This window comes from Hyla sarda, chromosome 3 (assembly GCF_029499605.1).
Source record: "Hyla sarda isolate aHylSar1 chromosome 3, aHylSar1.hap1, whole genome shotgun sequence".
Classification (NCBI taxonomy): Eukaryota; Metazoa; Chordata; class Amphibia; order Anura; family Hylidae; genus Hyla; species Hyla sarda.
The window spans coordinates 439,222,073-439,245,336 of record NC_079191.1 but is presented as its reverse complement, the minus strand read 5'-3'; the positions used below and the strand labels follow the sequence as shown (position 1 = coordinate 439,245,336).

The window sequence follows — 23,264 nt, the reverse complement described above, 5'->3', positions numbered from 1 at the left end:
CATTAAACGCACTTTAACGTTTCATCCCATCCGACGGGGCTAAATAGATAAATGCATAATAATGGGGACGTCGCTTAAAGGGACATTGTGCCGAAAAAGCTTTAATTACCGGAGAACCTGGAGCAGAATCCGAACAAAGCGGCGGCTTTATTTAAGCCAGATTCTCTTTCTTGGCTTCTGAGGACTTGGAATTCTGTGCGCGGCTTTTATGATTTTTCAGCATTTGTAATTGAATACATAATTCTAACTCCGAGGGGCCGCAGCAGTTTGTAAAGCGCAAATGTGAAAATCCACAAAGCAAAACACATTTGTTTGTTCTATTTGAGTGTTTATTTTTATTTTTTTTACCACATTTGTCATATTCAGCTCCGGCACCTAATATTAAAGGGGTACTCCACCATCTAGGGGACCCTAGTGATCTCCCTACTTCACCCGGCATTCGTTTAGAGCGTTGGGTGCAGCTCCGGAGGCTCTTGACATCACGCCCACGCCCCCTCAATGCAAGTCTATGGGAGGGGGCGTGACGGCCGTCACGCCCCCTCCCATAGACTTGCATTGAGGGGGCGTGTCCGTGACATCACGATGACTGACAATGAGGGGGCTCGTGACGTTACGGCCACGCCCCACTTGTGACGTTACGGCCATACCCCTTCAATGCAAGTCTATGGGAGGAGGTGTGACGGCCGTCACGCCCCCTCCCATAGACTTGCATTGAAGGGGCGTGGCTGTGACGTCACAAGCCTACAGAGCTGCGGCGGGACCCCCGCAATCTGATCTCTTATCCCCCTATCCTTTGGATTGGGGATAAGATGTCTAGGGGCAGAGTACCCCTTTAACCTCTTCTGCCAGACCTCACACGTACGTGATGGACAGCCCCACTCACATGGCAGCAGTCAAAGTTCATTCTGGCTGTTTACAGTGATTTTCAGATGCTGAAACCTTTATTTTTTTTTTTGTCTAAAATTTTAATATATAGCAGTAAATAAAGTTATTTCCTACCGTTCTGTGATCTTTTAGGCTTTCCTTCTGCCACGGATGTAAACTGTCTCCTCTGTTGACTTCATTATTATCATATTTCCTTTCTACTATAGTGTACATCCTGTAACTGACTTCCTGTTCCTGCTGTACACTCTAGCTGGCAATTAAGCACACTCTATATCACTCCCTATGTGGTAGGCACTCTAAATAAGTCATATAGATACCAAATAATGTGAGTATATAAGCAGCAAATGTAGTCACTATATACAATACCAGGATATTGTTACTGACTCAATCCAGAATACCAAGACCGAAATTACCAAGGGAAACAATACAGCTGCATCATGATCACCTATTACCACCACATAATGACTAGTACATCATACTTATGTGGTGACCCAGTACAGAATCACATACTCTTCTGTACTCCTGCCCATCCTGTGTGGCAGATGCTGCTTCAATCTCTGTCTTGTGCCCACTCTCCTCAGGACTCTATAATATAAACTGTTATGCATTGGTTAATGTATTAGTATTTTCTATGTACTTGTCGCTTTAAACCTGTTGTCATGGACCTTGTTGTTAAGGGTATATGCAGAGGTGAACCATGTGACTTATCTGCCCAATGGGACTTCTCAAAACTTGCTCCCGCCCCCGGGGCCCCCGTCAATCTTTTCAGGACACAAGGATGTCCCTGTTACCTCTCTGCGGCCCCACGTTAACTTTAAAAACGCAGGGGCCGCCGGGAGGTAGCACACACGGGGACGTCACTGATGTCCTGTGCATGCACCCATAGAAGAGCAGAGCAGCGGAGCAGTGAGGAGGACGCGTGCATGGTACGTCACCACTCACCAGCACGTCATCTTCAGTGTTCCGACCACCACTCCTCTACTGTCCCGGGACCTACTGCTATGGCCCATAGGCCATATCAGTAGATCGTGACCCTGGACCGGAGGAGCGGTGGTCGGAACACTGGGGCAGTACACAGATATACAGCCTCCAGCCATACACTGTATATGTCTGAAGGCTGTATGTCTGTGGGGGAGCAGTAGTGCACCTAATGTGGGGAACTATGCTGCACCTAATGTGGGGAACTATACTGCACCTAATATGGGGAACTATACTGCACCTAATGTGGGGAACTATACTGCACCTAATGTGGGGAACTATACTTCACCTAATGTGGAGAACTATACTGCACCTAATGTGGGGGGGGACTGTACTGCACCTAATGTGGGGGAACTGTATTGCACCTAATGTGGGGAACTATACTGCACCTAATGTGGGGGAACTATACTGCACCTAATGTGGGGAACTATACTGCACCTAATGTGGGGGAACTATACTACACCTAATGTGGGGATCTATACTGCACCTAATGTGGGGAACTATACTGCACCTAATATGGGGAACTATACTGCACCTAATGTGGGGAAATATACTGCACCTAATGTGGGGGAACTATACTGCACCTAATGTGGGGAACTATACTGCACCTAATGTGGGGGAACTGTACTGCACCTAATGTGGGGGGACTATGCTGCACCTAATGTGGGGAACTGTAGTGCACCTAATGTGGGGGAACTATACTGCACCCCTTATGTGGGGGAACTGTACTGCACCCCTAATGTGGGGGAACTGTACTGCACCCCTAATGTGGGGCAACTGTACTGCAACCCTAATGTGGGGGAACTGTACGTCCTCGCTCCTGTGTACGTCCTCTCTCTCCCCTGCTGTGTCTGCTTGTGTAATGCAGAGCTGCGTCCTCTATGGTGTGATGTGAGATTTCCGAACCTAAGTGGCGTGGCTTAATTATATCCTGGAGACGTGCGACCACCGATCCCCGTTAAGGTAAGTGAACTTACAGGCGGGGGGTTTTGGAGGTGATGAGAGGTGCAGGGGGGATTATGGGGGTGATAAGAGGTGCAGGGGGTGGGGGGTGATAAGAGGTGCAGGGGGGGGGTGATAAGAGGTGCAGGGGGGTGTTATGGGGGGATAAGAGGTGCATGGGGGGTTATGGGGGTGATAAGAGGTGCAGGGGGGTTATGGGGGTGATAAGAGGTGCAGGGGGGTTATGGGGGTGATAAGAGGTGCAGGGGGGTTATGGGGGTGATAAGAGGTGCAGGGGGGTGATAAGAGGTGCAGGTTTTTTTGGGGGGTGATAAGAGGTGCAGGAGGGGTTATGGGGGTGATTAGAGGTGCAGGGGGGTTATGGAGGTGATAAGAGGTGCAGGAGGGGTGTGGGGGTGATGAGAGGTGCAGGAGGGGTATGGGGGTGATGAGAGGTGCAGGGGGGGTTATATGGGTGATGAGAGGTGCGGGGGTTATGGGGGTGATAAGAGGTGCAGGGGGTGATAAGAGGTGCAGGGGGGTTATGGGGGTGATTAGAGGTGCAGGGGGGTTATGGAGGTGATAAGAGGTGCAGGAGGGGTGTGGGGGTGATGAGAGGTGCAGGAGGTGTATGGGGGTGATGAGAGGTGCAGGGGGGGGTTATATGGGTGATGAGAGGTGCAGGGGTTATGGGGGTGATAAGAGGTGCAGGGGGGTTATGGGGGTGATGAAAGGTGCAGGAGGGGTATGGGGGTGATGAGAGGTGCAGGGGGGTTATGGGGGTGATGAGAGGTATGGGGGTTATGGGGGTGATAAGAGGTGCAGGGGGTTATGGGGGTGATAAGAGGTGCAGGGGGGTTATGGGGGTGATAAGAGGTGCAGGGGGTTATGGGGGTCATGAGAGGTGCAGGGGGTTATGGGGGTCATGAGAGGTGCAGGGGGGTTAGGGGGGTGATGAGAGGTGCAGGGGGGTTATGGGGGTGATGAGAGGTGCAGGGGGGGTGATGGGGGTGATGAGAGGTGCAGGGGGGTTATGGGGGTGATGAGGAGAGGGGAGGTTATAGTAGTGATGAGGAGAGGTTTGGCGGGGGTTTTGGGGGTGATGAGGACACAGAGGATAAGAGGGGGTATATATGATGTGTATGCATGTATGGCAGAATTATATTCAGGGTACAGTGTGTGGCAGAATTATATTCAGGGGATACAGAGTGTGGCAGGATTATATTCAAGGTACAGTGTGTGGCAGCATTATATTCAGGTTACAGTGTGTAGCAGGATTATATTTAGTGGGTACAGTGTATAGCAGCATTATATTCTGGGTACAGTGTGTGGCAGTATTATATTTAGTGGGTACAGTGTGTGGCAGTTTTATATTCAGGGTACAGTGTGGGGCAGTATTATATTCAGGGTACAGTGTGTGGCAGTATTATATTCAGGGTACAGTGTGTGGCAGTATTATATTCAGGGTACAGTGTGTGGCAGTATTATATTAAGGGTACAGTGTGGGGCAGGATTATATTTAGTGGGTACAATGTGTGGAAGTATCATATTCAGGGGGTACAGTGTGGGGCAGTATTTTATTTGGGGTACAGTGTGGGGTAGTATTTTATTTAGGGTACAGTGTGGGGCAGTATTTTATTTAGGGTACAGTGTGGGGCAGGATTATATTCAGAGGGTACAGTGTGGGGCAGTATTATATTCAGGGTACAATGTGGGGCAGGATTATATTCAGAGGGTACAGTGTGGGGCAGTATTATATTCAGGGTACAGTGTGGGGCAGGATTATACTCAGAGGGTACAGTGTGGGGCAGTATTATATTCAGGGTACAGTGTGGGGCAGGATTATATTCAGAGGGTACAGTGTGGGGCAGTATTATATTCAGGGTACAGTGTGGGGCAGTATTATATTCAGAGGTACAGTGTGGGGCAGTATTATATTTAGTGGGTACAGTGTGGCACAGTATTATACTCAGGGTACAGTGTGGGGCAGTATTTTATTTAGGGTACAGTGTGGGGTAGTATTTTATTTAGGCTACACTTTCTGGCAAGATTATAATGATTATTGTCTTCATGCAGAGGATGAGGATCTGCTGACAAAGTGAGGAGCCAATGATGTCCGGATGTCAGACTCTGCAGAGAAGATGGAGCTGGAGGAAGACCTGGTCTCTGGACCAGATGAAGAAGAAAAGATAACAGAGAAGACGTCACTCAGGTCACTGATATCACTGTGTATTCTCCTGACTGTCCCATCAGAGCTGTAGTCACTTCTAAGTTCTGCAGTGATGATGGGTAAAACTGTGTCCAATCTGTGTCTCTCCAGCTGTTACAAAACTACAACTCCCATTGCCTGAGGCTCTCCAGACATGATGGGAGTTTTAGCTTTCCAACAGCTGGAGAACCACTTCAACCGAGGTGATCGGTGGGGGTCTCAGCAGTAACCCCCGCCCCCACGATCTCCTGCACAGGCCCCGGCAGTTTGCTGGAAGCTGATGTCTGTACCCTGCAAGAAGCCACGGCCGGCACCCACCTCCATGTATCTCTACGGGGTACATGGAGGGCCGTGTCGGCCGGCACTCTGTGAGGGGTACGGCATGTCCCCCCTTCCAGCCGACTGCCAGGACACCCAGCGATCTATAACTTATCCTTGAAATAATATTGTGGGCAGGCCACGGGGGGGGGGAGGGGAGGGGGACGCCACAAGGTTAGCTTGCACAGGGTGCCTGAACACCTAAGGCCGGCCCTGAGTAAGAGTGTCTACTTCTGTGCCCCTATATAGTATTAGGCCCACCTCTGTGCCCCTATATAGTATTAGGCCCTCTCTCTGTCCTAAATGAAATTAGGGAATAAATGTGCAGCTCACTTGGATGAATTGGAATATATATATCCAAGGTTACTGGTGATGCCTTCACCCAGAAAGGCCAAAATTATATGGAAAATGGGAATACAGTGGTCCCCCAACATATGATGGTAATCCGTTCCAAATGAACCATCGTTTGTTAAAACCATCGTATGTTGAGGGATCCGTGCAATGTAAAGTATAGGAAGTTACACTCACCTGTCCCCGCCGCTCCGGACCGTCACCGCTCATCACCGCTGCCCTGGCTGTCGCTGTCCATCGCTGTCGCCGTGTCCCCGGGATGTCCCCGTCGCTCCGGAACGTCTCTGCTGCCCGGGATCGTCGCTGTAAATTAATTACATACCAGTCCTCAAAGGTATATAGAAAAGAGATAGACATAGAGATGGATCCAGTTTTAATAAAATGTATTCACATAGAAGAGTTGGGTAATAAAATGAAAACAATATAAAATAATATAATATGATATATAATATAAAAGCCTCCTCACGCCCTAGCAGGGCCCGTGCATCAGGCGTAGGAGCTTTAATATAAATAAAATATTGGATAAAACAATTAAGATAAAAGTATGTCAACTAATAGGGGTGTTAGTCCAGTAGTATGTGTCACTCGCAATATTGTAGATATTATAGTAGTGCCAGGGCCGGATTAACAATGGTGCTTATGGAGCTCGTGCTCCGGGCCCCGGGCACCCAGTCAAACAAGAGGGCCCCCAGCAGTCAAACAAGAGGGCCCCCGGATGTCTGACATTTTTTTTTTTCAAATAAATTCATCTGCAGCTTTGGAGTTCTTTTCACCACACTGCAATCGCTTGGTATCTTCCCTCGGCCCCGGCCCCCGGACTCTTCCTGTCTGAGCAGGAGGAGGGGGGAGGAGAGAGCTGTGAGGAGAGGAGACCGCAGAGGCTGTACAACATGGGGCCTGACTAAAGTAGGTTTCCTGCATGTATATATGTGTATAAGCATGTGTGTGTGGATATATAAGCATGTGTGTGTACAAATGTGTTTGTCTATGTACGGTGCCTGTGTGTGTGTTTGTGTGTTACTACTGTGGATTACTATATAAAGTGCATGTGTGTATCTATACCAGTGTGCCACCAGTTGTTGCAAAACTACAACTCCCAGCATGCCTGGACAGCCAAAGGCTATCTGGGTATGCTGGGAGCTGTAGTTTTGCAACAGCTCGAGGCACACCGGTTGGGAAACACTGATCTATTCTATGTGTGTATGAAGCATGCGTGTACAGTCTGTAGTGTGTGCAGTATGTGTGCTGTGTGTATATAATGCATGTACAGTATGTAATGTGTGCAGTATGTGTGTTGTGTGTATATGAAGCATGCATGTACAGTCTGTAGTGTGTGCAGTATGTGTGCTGTGTGTGTATATGATGCATGCATGTACAGTATGTAATGTGTGTAGTATGTGTGCTCTTTGTATGTAATGCATGTACAGTATGTAATGTGTGCAGTATGTGTGCTGTGGGTGTGTATAATGCATGTACAGTATGTAATGTGTGCAGTATGTGTGCTGTGGGTGTGTATAATGCATGTACAGTGTGTAATGTGTGCAGTATGTGTGCTGTGTGTGTATGTAATGCATGTACAGTATGTAATGTGTGCAGTATGTGTGCTGTGTGTATATATTGCATGTACAGTATGTAATGTGTGCAGTATGTGTGTTGTGTGTGTATATAGTGCATGTACAGTATGTAATGTGTACAGTATATGTTGTGTGTATATAATGCATGCATGTACAGTATGTGTGTATGATGTATGTACAGTATGTAATGTGTACAGTATGTGTGTTGTGGTGATGTACAGTATGTACTGTGTACAGTATGTGTGTTGCGTGTATATGATGTATGTACAGTATGTAATGTGTACAGTATGAGTGTGTATGATGCATGTACAGTATGTAATGTGTGCAGTATGTGTGTTGTGTGTATATGGTGCATGCATGTACAGTATGTATTGTGTACAGTATGTGTGTTGTGTGTATATGATGAATGCATGTACAGTATGTAATGTGTACAGTATGTGTGTTGTGTGTATATAATGCATGTACAGTATGTGTGGTGTGTATATGATGCATGCATGTACAGTATGTATTGTGTACAGTATGTGTGTTGTGTGTATATGATGAATGCATGTACAGTATGTAATGTGTACAGTATGTGTGTTGTGTGTATATGATGCATGTACAGTATGTGTGGTGTGTATATGATGCATGCATGTACAGTATGTATTGTGTACAGTATGTGTGTTGTGTGTATATGATGCATGCATGTACAGTATGTATCGTGTACAGTATGTGTGTTGTGTGTATATCATGCATGCATGTACAGTATGTAATGTGTGCAGTATGTGTGCTGTGTGTGTATGTAATGCATGTACAGTATGTAATGTGTGCAGTATGTGTGCTGTGTGTATATAATGCATGTACAGTATGTAATGTGTGCAGTATGTGTGTTGTGTGTGTATATAGTGCATGTACAGTATGTAATGTGTACAGTATGTGTTGTGTGTGTATATAATGCATGCATGTACAGTATGTGTGTGTATGATGTATGTACAGTATGTAAAGTGTACAGTATGTGTGTTGTGGTGATGTACAGTATGTACTGTGTACAGTATGTGTGTTGCGTGTATATGATGCATGTACAGTATGTGTTGTGTGTATATGAGGCATGTACAGTATGTATTGTGTACAGTATGTGTGTGTGTATATGATGCATGTACAGTATGTAATGTGTACAGTATGTGTGTTGTGTGTGTATGATGCATGTACAGTATATGTGTTGTGTGTATATGATGCCTACATGTACAGTATGTATTGTGTACAGTATGTGTGTTGTTCAAAGTAAGGAGAACACGGATCCGGCACTACCAGAATTAAAGGCTACTGGCACTAATAGCATCCAAGGGGGCTGCGGAGCTAGCTAGAGGGTTGCCATAAACAGGAAGAAGAAAGTTCATTCATAAACATAGAAGAAGGATCGCACTCACCAGGAATTCAACTCTTTATTCTGTCACCAGTACGCAAGGTGATGACATAAGTGGAGGCGGGGGGGACCGGAGCTCCTGTCCCCCCCGCCTCCACTTATGTCATCGCCTTGCGTACTGGTGACAGAATAAAGAGTTGAATTCCTGGTGAGTGCGATCCTTCTTCTATGTTTAAGTATGTGTGTTGTGTGTATATGATGAATGCATGTACAGTATGTAATGTGTACAGTTTGTGTTGTGTGTATATGATGCATGTACAGTATGTGTGGTGTGTGTATATGATGCATGTACAGTATGTGTGTTGTGTGCATATGATGCATGTACAGTATGTGTGTTGTGTGTATATGATGCATGCATATACAGTATGTGTGTTGTGTGTATATGATGCATGTACACTATGTATTGTGTACAGTATGTGTGTTGTGTGTATATGATCCATGCATGTACAGTATGTATTGTGTACAGTATGTGTGTTGTGTGTATATGATGCATGTACAGTATGTAATGTGTGCAGTATGTGTGCTGTGGGTGTGTATATAGTGCATGTACAGTATGTAATGTGTGCAGTATGTGTGTATATGATGCATGTACAGTATGTAATGTGTGCAGTATGTGTGTATATGATGCATGCATGTACAGTATGTATTGTGTACAGTATGTGTGTTGTGTGTATATGATCCATGCATGTACAGTATGTATTGTGTACAGTATGTGTGTTATGTGTATATGATGCATGTACAGTACGTAATGTGTGCAGTATGTGTGCTGTGGGTGTGTATATAGTGCATGTACAGTATGTAATGTGTGCAGTATGTGTGTTGTGTGTATATGATGCGTGCATGTACAGTATGTATTGTGTACAGTATGTGTGTTGTGTGTATATGATGCATGCATGTACAGTATGTATTGTGTACAGTGTGTGTGTGTATGATGCATGTACAGTATGTAATGTGTACAGTGTGTGTGTATGATGCATGTACAGTATGTAATGTGTACAGTGTGTGTGTATGATGCATGTACAGTATGTAATGTGTACAGTGTGTGTATGATGCATGTACAGTATGTAATGTGTACAGTGTGTGTGTATGATGCATGTACAGTATGTAATGTGTACAGCATGTTGTGTGTATGAATATGTATGTATGACATCACATAACAAGGATAATACACAGTGATGTAATAGTAGAGGGACAGGACTCAGGAAACAGTATGTGGAGAACAGAGTCTAAATAAAAAGGACAAAGGAGTCTGGAGAAAGGGGCAGAGGAGTGATGAGGATCTCTGGAAGAGGACTGAGGGGTTGGAGAAGGAGGGAAGAGAGGTCTGGAGGAGGATGGGTGATGACGTAGGGGTCTGGGGGTGACTGAGGGATCTGTAGGAGGACTGAGGAGTCTGGGGGTGACTGAGGGGTCAGTGGAGGATGGGAAAGAGGGGTATTGAGGAGGACTGGGGGTGGCTGAGTGGTCTGGGGGGGAGATGTCTGAGGGATCTGTAGGAGAATTGGGGAGGTCTGGCCGTGACTGATGGGTTGGGGGAGGAGGTGACATAGGGGTCTGGAGAAGGACTAAGGCATTTGAGGTGACTGAAGGGTCTGGGGGTAACTGAGGGGTCAGGGAGGAGAAAACAGGGGTCTGGAGGAGGGGACACAGGTCTGGTGGAGAAAGGGGTCTGGATGAGGACAGTAGAGGGTGGGATTCAGCCAAACTAAGAAGAAACAGTGTGTGGCAGTATTTTCAGGGGCTTAGTGTTTGGAGGGGTTATATTTAGGGTGCACAGTGTCTAACAAGCTCATATTGATTATTTTTTCATATACAGGATAAAGATCTGCTGACAAAGTGAGGAACCAATGATGTCGGAGCATCACACTCTGCAGAGGAAGATTTAGCTGGAAGCCGCCACCTCATCTGGACCAGATGAAGGAGAAAATGGAAGACAACAGAGAAGACGTCACCTGTGAGCCATTATATCATTGTGTATTCTGTCTGACTAGGGGATCATGAGGGAAACTGTACCCCAATCTGTGACTTTCCAACTGATACAAAACTACAACTTCTATGATGCCTGAGGCTCTCAAGACATTATGGGAGTTGTAGATTTTCAGTAGGTGGAAAGCCACTGGAACTGAGGTAATTAACGGGGGTCCCAGCAGATGGACCCCCACCATAAAATGGGCTGCATAGTCTGAAATGCCCATGCCTTTGTGAAGGCTTGTTAATTGTCATAATTAAAAACATGCACAGGGGGGTTGAGGTTTAGGGAAGTGTCTGTGTCTGCATTGTTTTTTTTTTTTTCGGGGAAGGGGGGCCCCATCATACTTAAGTGCTCCGTCCTCCAAGCAGCCTTAATCTGGCCCTGAGTAGCGCAATGTAGGTTCAGGAGTCGTTAATAAAGTGAATACATCAGTAGCGCAGTAAAAATTCAGCGATGTGCCACGCCCCCTCCCGTAGACTTACATTGAGGGGGCGGGATGTGACATCATGAGGGGTGGGGCTATGACGTCACGAGCTCCCGGCGCCGGCTCCCGCGTTCGGAACATTTTGTTCCAAACACTGAGCAGCGGAGTACCCCTTTAACTGTATTTATTGCATTTAAAATTGTAAAAAAGCCTAAAAATAAAAATAACTATATCGCAGACAAGGAATGATGATTTGTTGGTCTTTGTATAAACCTTCAAAGATAGAAGAGTCTCCTACAACAACAGCGGCGGATGTAGTGGCCCCGGATTTGCGGTCTCCTGGTTACATGATCAGCGGCATTACATGGGGCTTAAAGGATATATGGGGCCCGTCTCTGCCCGCGCTCCGCATGATGAGAACTCCATTATTATTCTAATGACTAGAATAATTAAAGAAGACCCTTATCAAATCATTCACTCCGGAATCTGGAATTCATCTGAAATATTCCGTCCCCCGTGGCCAGAAACGTTATGTCGATATGAAGATCTGATACTTGAGAGCGGCAGAAGGTGAAGTGAAACTCAAGACTAATCCACGGAAGTAATAATATTCCATCATATCTATATCTATAGACGACCTCAACAATGGACATTTAAAGGGGTACTCCACTGAAAACTTTTTTTTTTATTTATTTTAAATCAACTGGTGCCAGAAAGTTAAACAGATTTGTAAATTACTTCTATTAAAAAAAAAAAATCTTAATCCTTCCTGTACTTATTAGCTGCTGAATACTACAGAGGAAATTATTTTCTTTTTGGAACACAGCGCTCTCTGCTGACATCACGAGCACAGTGCTCTCTGCTGACACCTCTGTCCATTTTAGGAACTGTCCAGAGCAGCATAGGTTTGCTATGGGGATTTTTGCTCTGTACAGTTCCTAAAATGGACAGAGATGTCAGCAGAGAGCACTGTGGTCGTGATGTCAGAAGAGAGCTCTGTGTTCCAAAAAAAGGTTTCACCGGAGTCCAAGAGGATCAGCCTGGGCTGGGAAGGTGCTAATATAGTCTATGGGGGTACCCGAATACCTCCCCTCCTAACCAAATAACAGTGGGAGGGCACCAGGGCACCCACCCCTAGGGCTCTCACTTAATACCCTTAGGTCCCTGCAGTCAGGGTTACCTAAACCTATATGGCCAGGTAACCTACAGACTGCAGGATTTCCGGCCGCAGGGACCCCCCCACGATCAGACATCTTATCTTCTATCCTTTGGATAGGGAATAAGATGTCAAGGGGTGGAATACCCCTTTAAGAGTTTGTATAGCATAGCCTGGGTGGATGCTGTGTGGACAGAAAACCGTCATGCCCCCTCCCATAGACTTGCATTGAGGGGGTGGAGCGTGACACCATGAGAGGGGGGGGGGCTATGACATCACGAGCTCCTGGCACTGGCTCCAGCGTTCGGAACAGTTTGTTCCAAATTCTGAGCAGCGGAGTACCCCTTTAACCGTTTCTTACATCTCTCCACATTTTCAGAAATATTTAAAGATTTTGGAAGTAGAAATGAAGGAATCAATTTGGAGCAAATCCACTTTGGAGGTTACCTCATCTTTATTTGGGAACTGTGTATCGTAACTTTATGGTTTGGACAGAAATCTTATGGTTTTAAACTAAACTTTGTGATGGAATTGCATTTGCTTTTGACCTCCATGTTCTCTGTTGGGTCTGTAAAAAGAATATAGTTAATTGCATTGTATTTATATGGACAATTTGCTTACAGCAGACATAAAAATATCATATTCCGCTCAGCTTCTTTTCTCTAGGTTAAAGGGCTATCCCAATGCTAGTTTAAAAATTAATATGGTGCTGGGATCCGTCTTAAAAAAAATAAAAATCTAAATAAAAAAATAGTTACCTAGCCCTGATCCCCCACAACTACCGTTTAGATCCATCTGGTCCTCTGATCTGAACAGTAAATGATGCCCTGTCATGTGATCCTCCCAATCAATGGTTGTGTGAGAAGTCCCTAGTCCAGTCTTCTTCTCCTTGGAGAAGGGGTGCAGCAGGGCAGGGCTGTCTTTAACATCGGGCAAAAGGGGCACCTGCCCTGGGCCCTGTCATTCCTGGGGGCCCAAAGCAGCCAACCCTTTAGCCCCACTCTAAAGCAGCTAGCCGCCGGTCCAGGCAGGGCCAACCCTGCCACTGCGATGCGACTCACTGTTTTAAAGCGGCACCGCGGCCTTTAAAACAGTGAGCCTGTGGGCGGGACTGACGGGGGACATCGCGCAAGGGACGTTTGGCAGTGGGTGTCAGTAGTGGGTGTCTGTAGTGGGTGTCTGTAGTGGGTGTCTGTATTCGGTGTCTGTAGTGGGTGTCTGTAGTGGGTGTCTGTAGTGGGTGTCTGTAGTGGGTGTCTGTAGTGGGTGTCTGTAGTGGGTGTCTGTAGTGGGTGTCTGTAGTGAGTGTCTGTAGTGAGTGTCTGTAGTGGGTGTCTGTAGTGGGTGTCTGAAGTGGGTGTCTGAAGTGTGTGTCTGCAGTGTGTGTCGGTTAGTCAGGCGGGAGGGGGGTTAGTGTGCTGCTGTCTACCTAATGTGGGGGAACTGTGCTGCCTACCTAATTTGGGGAAACTATACTGTCTACCTAATGTGGGTGGAATATGCTGTCTACCTAATGTGGGGGGGGGGGGGGCGCTATGCTGCCTACCTAATGTGGGAAAACTATGCTGCCTACCTAAAAGGGGGGACTATGCTATCTACCTAATGTGGGGGGACTATGCTGCCTACATAATGTGGGCAACTTTGCTGCCTACCTAATATGGGGAAACTATGCTGTCTACCTAATGTGGGAAAACTATGCTGTCTACCTAATGTGGGGAAACTATGCTGTCTACCTAATGTGGGGAAACTATGCTGTCTACCTAATGAAGGAAAACTATGCTGTCTATCTAATATGGGGGAACTATGCTGCACACCTAATGTGGGGGAACTATGCTGCACAACTAATGTGGGGGAACTATGCTGTCTATCTAATGTGGGGAAACTATGCTGTCTACCTAATGTTGGGGAACTATGCTGTCTACCTAATGTGGGGAAACTATGCTGTCTACCTAATGTGGGTAAACTATGCTGTCTAACTAATGTGGGGGAACTATGCTGTCTACATAATGTGGGGAAACGATGCTGTCTACCTAATGTGGGGGGGTTATGCTGTCTACCTAATGTAGGGGAACTATGCTGTCTACCTAATGTGGGGAACCTCTGATGCCTACCTAATGTGGGGGAACTATGCTGTCTACCTAATGTGGGGAAACTATGCTGTCTACCTAATGTGGGGGAACTATGCTGCATATCTAAAGTGGGGGAAACTATGCTGTCTACCTAATGTGGGGAAACTGTGCTGTCTACTTAATGTAGGGAAACTATGCTGTCTACCTAATGTAGGGGTACTATTTTGTCTACCTAATGTGGGGAAACTATGCTGTCTACCTAATGTGGGGGTACTATGTTGTCTACCTAATGTGGGGAAACTATGCTGTCTACCTAATGTAGGGGGACTGTGCTGTCTACCTAATATGGGGGTACTATGTTGTCTACCTAATGTGGGGAAACTATGCAGTCTACCTAATGTGGGGAAACTATGCTGTCTACCTAATGTGGGGGACTATGCTGTCTACCTAATGTGGGGGGACTATGCTGTCTACCTAATGTGGGGGGAATATGCTGCCTACCTAATGTGGGGGAACTATGCTGCCTACCTAATGTGGGAGTACTATTCTGTCTACCTAATGTGGGGGTACTGTGCTGCCTACCTAATTTGGGGAAACTATGCTGTCTACCTAATGTGGGGGGGGGAGGCTATGTTGTCTACCTTATGTGGGGGGACTATGCTGCCTACCCAATGTGGGAGAACTATCCTGTCTACCTAATGTGTTGAAACTATGTTGCCAACCTAATGCAGGGGAACGATGCTGTCTACCTAATGTGGGGAAACTATGCTGCCTACATAATGTGGGGGGGGGCTATGCTGTCTACATAATGTGGGAAAACTATGCTGCCTACCTAATGTGGGGGGATTATGCTGTCTACCTAATGTGGGGAAACTATGCTGTCTACCTAATATGGGGAAACTATGCTATCTACCTAATGTGGGGAAACTATGCTGTCTACCTAATGTTGGGAAACTATGCTGTCTACATAATGTTGGGGAACTATGCTGTCTACCTAATGTGGGGGGATTATGCTGTCTACCTAATGTTGGGAAACTATGCTGTCTACCTAATGTGGGGAAACTATGCTGTCTACCTAATGTGGGGAAACTATGCTGTCTACCTAATGTGGGGAAACTATGCTGTCTACCTAATGTTGGGGAACTATGCTGTCTACCTAATGTGGGGAAACTATGCTGTCTACCTAATGTGGGTAAACTATGCTGTCTAACTAATGTGGGGGAACTATGCTGCATATCTAATGTGGGTGAAACAATGCTGTCTACTTAATGTGGGGAAATTATGCTATCTACCTAATGTGGGGAAACTATGCTACCTACCTAATGTGGGAAAACTATGCTGCCTACCTAATGTGGGGAAACTATGCTGTCTACCTAATGTGGGGGACTATGCTGTCTACCTAATGTGGGGAAACTATGCAGTCTACCTAATGTGGGGAAACTATTCTACCTACCTAATGTGGGGAAACTATGCAGTCTACCTAATGTGGGGAAACTATTCTACCTACCTAATGTGGGGAAACTATGCTGTTTACCTAATGTGGGGGACTATGCTGTCTACCTAATGTGGGGAAACTATGCAGTCTACCTAATGTGGGGAAATTATGCTGTCTACCTAATGTGGGGAACTATGCTGTCTACCTAATGTGGGGAACTATGCTACCTACCTAATGTAGGGAATTGACTGAGCATTTTCTCTTTAGTGACTAACCCTGTGTGAGTTGTATTACCATGAAGCTCTGCTCAGTGTTACACTGATGTGCTGCAGATTACTGTTGTATTGCTGTGGAGCTCTGTGATATTGGTTTAACATATCAACATTTTAAATCTACAAATAAATCATATTAATATATGTGTATTTTTTTTTCCGGGGGAGATGGGGATGAGGTATTCGAGATTGACTTGCCCAGGGTCCAATCAAAATGAAAGATGCCCCTGGGGTGGACCCAAACCCGCTAGTCCCAAAAAGTATGCAAAACTCCCAGCCATGCTCTTGCTGAGTATTCCAGTTTGTCCTGGCTATTTCTCTTGCTAGACATACATGCACATACACATGTGCTCTACCTCGGTAAAACCTGCCAACAATCAAGTCGCTGGTCCTGTTCCTGTCCACGCTGTGAGGATAAAGTGCCACAACATTTTTCATCTCCAAGAAGGAGTTTTCTTAGTTTTCGTCAGAGAGAATGAAGCTGAACCAGGGTCGTTCTGCAATACACTAATATCTTCATTGGCCTCCGATCACTTTGCTGTCGTGTCATGAGCAGATTTTGCCATCCATGTCCCTACGGTTATCATGTCACAAACCAGAGTCGTCTGAGTAAAGAAATGTCTCCAAATCATAGATATGTGGTAGCCCTTGGGGGGTGTATGGTAGTGGTGGTATGGTATCGGTATATGAGGGGTTAATGTTAACCCTAGAGTTCGTGACGCCAGGCTGAGGGCTGGTATGCTGAATCAATGTTCCGGCCTATCGCCGCCCTTCCTAGTAACGATAGGTGCATGAAATGACTGAAGGTTCACAAAGAGATTGAACTTGAAAGTGAACAACTTTACTTAAGTGCTTGCGATACATCCAAGGCACAGTAACAGTCTCATATAAACAGTCCTTAGGTTACATAGTTACATAGTTAGTTACATAGTTAGTATGGTCGAAAAAAAGACATATGTCCATCAAGTTCAACCAGGGAATTAAGGGGTAGGGGTGTGGCGCGATATTGGGGAAGGGATGGGATTTTATATTTCTTCATAAGCATTAATGTTATTTTGTTCCATAAATGTATCTAATCCTGTTTTAAAGCTGTTAATTGTTCCTACTGTGACCAGTTCCTGAGGTAGACCGTTCCATAAATTCACAGTCCTCACGGTAAAAACGGAAGCCCCCAAAAGTTACAAAATGGCGTTTTTTTTCCGATTTTGTCGAACAATGATTTTTTTTTCCGTTTTTCCGTGCATTTTTGGGTAAAATGACTAATGTCACTGCAAAGTAGAATTGGTGACGCAAAAAATAAGCCATAATATGGATTTTTAGGTGGAAAATTGAAAGGGTTATGATTTTTTAAAGGTAAGGAGGAAAAAAAGAAAGTGCAAAAACGGAAAAACCCTGAGTCCTTAAGGGGTTAAAGAGTAGTTTAGCATATTGTAATACCCTCATAAATGCACTAAGTATGTCAGGCAGAGAAGTACCAGGACGTGCACAGAGGAGTGGCAGAGGCCTAAATACTTCAGGCAGAGTTGGCAGCAGACTTGGGGCGAGTGGCAGCAGGAGTCGCAGCGAGAGGCCTGAGCTCCCGTTATCAGCCAGCGGTCGTGTCTCCACCAGCAACCCATCTGCCGCCGTCGATTGTTAACACGCTCATCCACATGATCACAAGTGACATCTGACACCTCCAGTCAACAGTCGGTGGGTTCCTCAGACACAAACCTATGAAATCCTCTTTGGTACTGCTATTGCCTGTTCCTGGCTCATCCTGTGTCTTTCAAGAACTACTTGCCTCCCTGATGCCTCAGGCCTTGGGCTTTCAATTTTTGAATGTTTAGCAGTAGCTAAATACATGTTTAATGCAAATTTCAACATTGATCTTTAAATGTAAGGGGTTGGTTATGAATTACTTAGTGACTGACAGTTGTTGCGGACCTTGATATTTAAACAGTGTCTGAATTTAGGGAGAGATTTGCAGATCCATCCGGATTTAGGGTAGTTATTAGGTCCGGTGATGCTGCAGAGTGTTTGGTAATTGATACACTCTATAATTAGATTGTTCAGCCGTCGCCGCAAGGTTCAGGCCTAACTCAGGCCTAAGCCCACAAGGTAAGAGAGTTCCTTGCTGCTTGGCTGCGCAGGAACAAGAGAGAGAAACATGGCCGCCGCTCCCTTATATGGGCAGGGGGCAGGGCGAATCTGATTGGTCCGAACATCTGCCATTCACCATTACATGGTGTAATGGGTTTGCTTACGTCACATGGCCTCCAAAGGTCCTTAAGCTTAATACCATAGAGTTCACCGATTCACATGACCCGCAGATCCTGCAACGCTATGGAAACAAGTAATTAACCATTTACTTACATATATGTTATCCTATTTACATTAATCTTTGCATAAAATACCGATTTATAAACTGAAATAGAGGCGACTAGGGGTAGACTGGATGACAGGGATTCCTACGTCCTAGGGACTCTGGCTATGGGGACCCATACATACATAGGTACTGTATAGAATGCGGTACCGGGACACCACAGATATCAAACCTGTGACGATCCTCATCAGAAGATTTAGTCAATTAGACTGAGAACATATACATATACATATATATACATACATATACATATAAACTGTGAACATTCACATCCGCACTGTTTATTACACCTAAAAAGCACCTCAGAGATGACTATATTCAGTAAAGCTGCTAAAAACATCATTTTAAAAGAACAGTGACCAAATTTATAATATGAGATACAGGATATAAAATATGTGTATAGGGAGAGGTATTAGCAGTAGAGGGAAGTGCTCATGGGTGCATAGGGAGAGGTATTAGTAGTAGATAGAGATAAGTGCTCATGGGTGTATAGGGAGAGGTATTAGCAGTAGAGAGGAAAGTGCTCATGGGTGTATAGGGAGAGGTATTAGCAGTAGAGAGGAAAGTGCTCATGGGTGTATAGGGAGAGGTATTAGCAGTAGATAGAGGTAAGTGCTCATGGGTGTATAGGAAGAGGTATTAGCAGTAGAGGGAAGTGCTCATGGGTGTTTAGGGAGAGGTATTAGCAGTAGAGGGAAGTGCTCATGGGTGTATGTAGGGAGAGGTATTAGCAGTAGAGAGGGAAGTGCTCATGGGTGTATAGGAAGAGGTATAAGCAGTAGAGGGAAGTGCTCATGGGTGTATAGGGAGAGGTATTAGCAGTAGAGGGAAGTGCTCATGGGTCTATGTAGGGAGAGGTATTAGCAGTAGAGAGGGAAGTGCTCATGGGTGTATAGGGAGAGGTATTAGTACTAGAGGGAAGTGCACACGCCACTGTACAGAGCCCCGGTTGGACCTCACTTGGAGTATTGCGCGCAGTACTGGAGACCGTGAGGGAGATTTATCAAAACCTGTCCAAAGGAAAAGTTGCTGAGTTGCCCATAGCAACCAATCCGATCGCTTCTTTCATTTTTCAGAGGCCTTTTCAAAAGTGAAAGCAGTGATCTGATTGGTTGATATGGGCAACTCAACAACGTTTCCTCTGGACAGGTTTTGATAAATCTGCCCCCATATACATATTTTGAAGAGTGTTCAGAGAAGATACTAAAATAGTCCATGGACTGAGGACAATAACCAGGAATGTTGAAGGGGTACACTGCTGGAAAAAATAACTTGTTTAAATCAACTGGTGCCAGAAACTTAAACAGATTTGCATAATACTTCTATATAAAAATCTTAATCCTTCCAGTACTTATCAGCTGCTGTATGGAAGTTCTTTTCTTCTTGAATTTTCTCTGCTGACACCTCTGTCCGTGTCAGGAACTGTCCAGAGCAGGAGAGGTTTTCTATGGGGATTTGCTTGTACTCTGAACAGTTCCTGCCAAGGACAGAGGTGGCAGCAGAGAGCACTGTGGTCAGACTGGAAAGAACTACACAACTTCCTCTGGAGCATACGACAGGTGATAAGAAATGGAAGCATTATGATTTTTAAATAGAAGTCATTTACAAATCTGTTTAACTTTCTGGCACCATTTGTTAAAAAAAAAAAAAATTATAATAATGTTTTTCACCGGAGTACCCCTTTAAATCTACTGCCACATTCTATGTTTCTATATCTTTTCATCTGGTATAAAAGCTGGAACATTCTAGGCCGTACCACAGTAACTGTACAGTGGTCCCTCAAGTTACAATATTAATTGGTTCTGGGACAACCATTGTATGTTGAGACCATTGTATGTTGAGACCAGAACTCTATGGAAACCTGGTAATTGGTTCTGAAGCCCCAAAATGTCATCCAAAAATAGGAAAAAGTGAGGATTAAAGAAAAATAAGTAGATAACTAATAGAGATAAAGCAAATACTTACATATAAAAGTAAGAAAGATCTTCTGGGAGCTGTAATCAATGTCTTTGTCAGTGTTTCCCAAGCAGGGTGTCTCCAGCTGTTGCAACACTACAACTCCCAGCATGCCCGGACAGCCAAAGGCTGTCCGGGCATGCTGGGAGTTGTAGTGTTGCAACAGCTGGGGGCACCCTGCTTGGGAAACGCTGGTCTATGTAGAGGACAGGAGCTTCTTCAGGGTCCTGTACAGAACACGCAATGTCCTAAAAAAGTAACATGGAGTCGCCCTCAACTGGTGTCCAAAGGAGCAACTAACCCTGGGACAGGTAAAGAGTACAGAACATGTAATACCTCCCTGTACTGTAGGGGGCGCTACCAGACACCAGTCAGTGCATACACTTCAGTAATACAGGTAAAGAGTACGGAACATGTAATACCTCCCTGTACTGTAGGGGGCGCTACCAGACACCAGTCAGTGCATACGCTTCAGTAATACAGGTAAAGTGTACAGAACATGTAATACCTCCCTGTACTGTAGGGGGCGCTACCAGACACCAGTCAGTGCATACGCTTCAGTAATACAGGTAAAGAGTACAGAACATGTAATACCTCCCTGTACTGTAGGGGGCGCTACCAGACACCAGTCAGTGCATACGCTTCAGTAATACAGGTAAAGAGTACAGAACATGTAATACCTCCCTGTACTGTAGGGGGCGCTACCAGACACCAGTCAGTGCATAAACTTCAGTAATACAGGTAAAGAGTACAGAACATGTAATACCTTCCTGTACTGTAGGGGGTGCTATCAGACACCAGTCAGTGCATACACTTCAGTAATACAGGTAAAGTGTACAGAACATGTAATACCTCCCTGTACTGTAGGGGCCGCTACCAGACACCAGTCAATGCATAAACTTCAGTAATACAGGTAAAGAGTACAGAACATGTAATACCTCCCTGTACTGTAGGGGCCGCTACCAGACACCAGTCAGTGCATACACTTCAGTAATACAGGTAAAGAGTACAGAACATGTAATACCTCCCTGTACTGTAGGGGACGCTACCAGACACCAGTCAGTGCATACACTTCAGTAATACAGGTAAAGAGTACAGAACATGTAATACCTCCCTGTACTGTAGGGGGCGCTACCAGACACCAGTCAGTGCATATGCTTCACTAATACAGGGATTTTACCAGTAAAATGCCCATTCTGATTGGTCGGTTCATCCGGCCATTGACACGTTTCACAGATCTGGACTGTCAGTACATTGTATGTTGAGTCTGGTTTCAACTTACGATGGTCCAGAAAAGACCATTGTATGTTGAAACTATTGTATGTTGAGGCCATTGTAAGTTGAGGGATCACTGTATTGGATCAGATTTACAGAAGTTTAGTCTCATCCATGTGAAAACAATTACACTGGCAAAAGATAATGGGAGTCACAAGTAAACACCAGGTAACATACACCAGCCTGCCACTTTAAAAAAACTGTTAGAGTACTACTACTCCCAGCATGACCCTCATTATCCCCATGGCCGTCACTGATGCAGGTAATTACCACGGTTTCCCAACAAGTGCCGGAGAGGCTCCTGGTTTCCTTATGGCTGCGCCGTGATGATCGGTTCCTCTGTGTTCGGGCTGGATTATGGTTTTTCAGTTTTTTTTCTTTTTGTATTTCTTTCTCTTTTTCCTTTGTTCTAGGACATACAGAAGGATTAGACTCCTTAGATCCTCGTAGGAATAAACGGCATAGAACATCTGTATATCTGTGCTCCCTGGTTGGTTTATTTAAGAACACAGCGTTGCCTGTAGCAGTGCGGCTGTTATAAGATCGGAGCCTTGTCTCCAGCCGGATCTTCTGTGCATTATCCCAGGTAATTATCCTGCAGAACATTCCGGATTGTCATCCCCTCGGCTCTCAGTAAAACTGTTTATCCAATCTGTATGAAGATAGTTAAATCCCCAAAAATAATGACGCGTACACTGTGTGCAGCTTGCTCTGTTATCTTGTGTCGCACGGTCTCGGAAATCTCATCTATTCCAGGGGTTAGTAATATTTTATACTTCCATCTGATGCACCACCCATGCTGACTCCACCCATACTGACTCCACCCATACTGACTATCCCCCATACTGACTCCCCCATACTGACTCCCCCATACTGACTCCACCCATACTGACTCCACTCATACTGACTCCACCTATGATGACTTCCCCCACACTGACTCCACCTATGCTGACTCCACCCTTATTGACTCCACCCATAATGACTTCCCCCACACTGACTCCACCCGTACTGACTCCACGCATACTGACTCCACTTGTACTGACTCCACCCGTACTGACTCCACCCATACTGACTCCACCCATAATGACTTCCTCCACACTGGCTCCACCCATACTGACTCTACCCATAATGACTCCACCTATAATTACTCCCCCCACACTGGCTCCACCCATACTGACTCCACCTAAAATGACTTCACCCATACTGACTCCACCTATAATGACTTCCCCTACACTTACTCCACCCATACTGACTTCACCCTTACTGACTCCACCCATAATGACTTCCCCCACACTGACTCCACCCGTACTGACTCCACCTAAAATAACTCCACCCATACTGACTCCACCAATAATGACTTCCCCCCACACTGACTCCACCCATACTGACTCCACCTATAATGACTCCCCCCGATACTGACTCCCCCCATACTGACTCCCCACATACTGACTCCCCACATACTGACTCCACCCATACTGACTCCACCCATTAGGGCTCCAACTATAATGAAATGTGTCCCCCATCCACTACGCGGAGGTGGCCTCACTTCAGATGGGACCCTAACACCCTCATTCCACTCACCTATCCATACTGATTCTACTCATGCTGACTCTATCTATACTGATTCTTTCCATACTAACTCCAACCATTCTGACTCCACCCATACTGACTCTATCTATAC

At 45.5% G+C, this 23,264-nt stretch overlaps 1 protein-coding gene across 2 annotated transcripts in view; it reads right to left on the bottom strand.

Annotated features, from left to right (window-relative positions):
* The window catches only part of LOC130363185 (uncharacterized), a 190,932-nt gene extending 168,618 nt beyond the window's left edge, over positions 1 to 22,314 (bottom strand). Inside the window, exons 1-2 of one of the 2 annotated variants that reach the window (XM_056568625.1) lie at positions 21,854 to 22,314; positions 5,861 to 5,986 (exon numbers count right to left, since the gene is read on the bottom strand). In XM_056568625.1, the coding sequence (XP_056424600.1) occupies positions 5,861 to 5,986; positions 21,854 to 22,189 (462 nt within the window). In that variant the 5' untranslated portion in view covers positions 22,190 to 22,314. Of the gene's footprint in view, positions 1 to 5,860; positions 5,987 to 17,912; positions 18,311 to 21,853 lie in introns of those variants that run through there. The other variant, XR_008891753.1, reaches the window with a different exon arrangement.
* Positions 22,315 to 23,264: the final 950 nt, after the last annotated feature.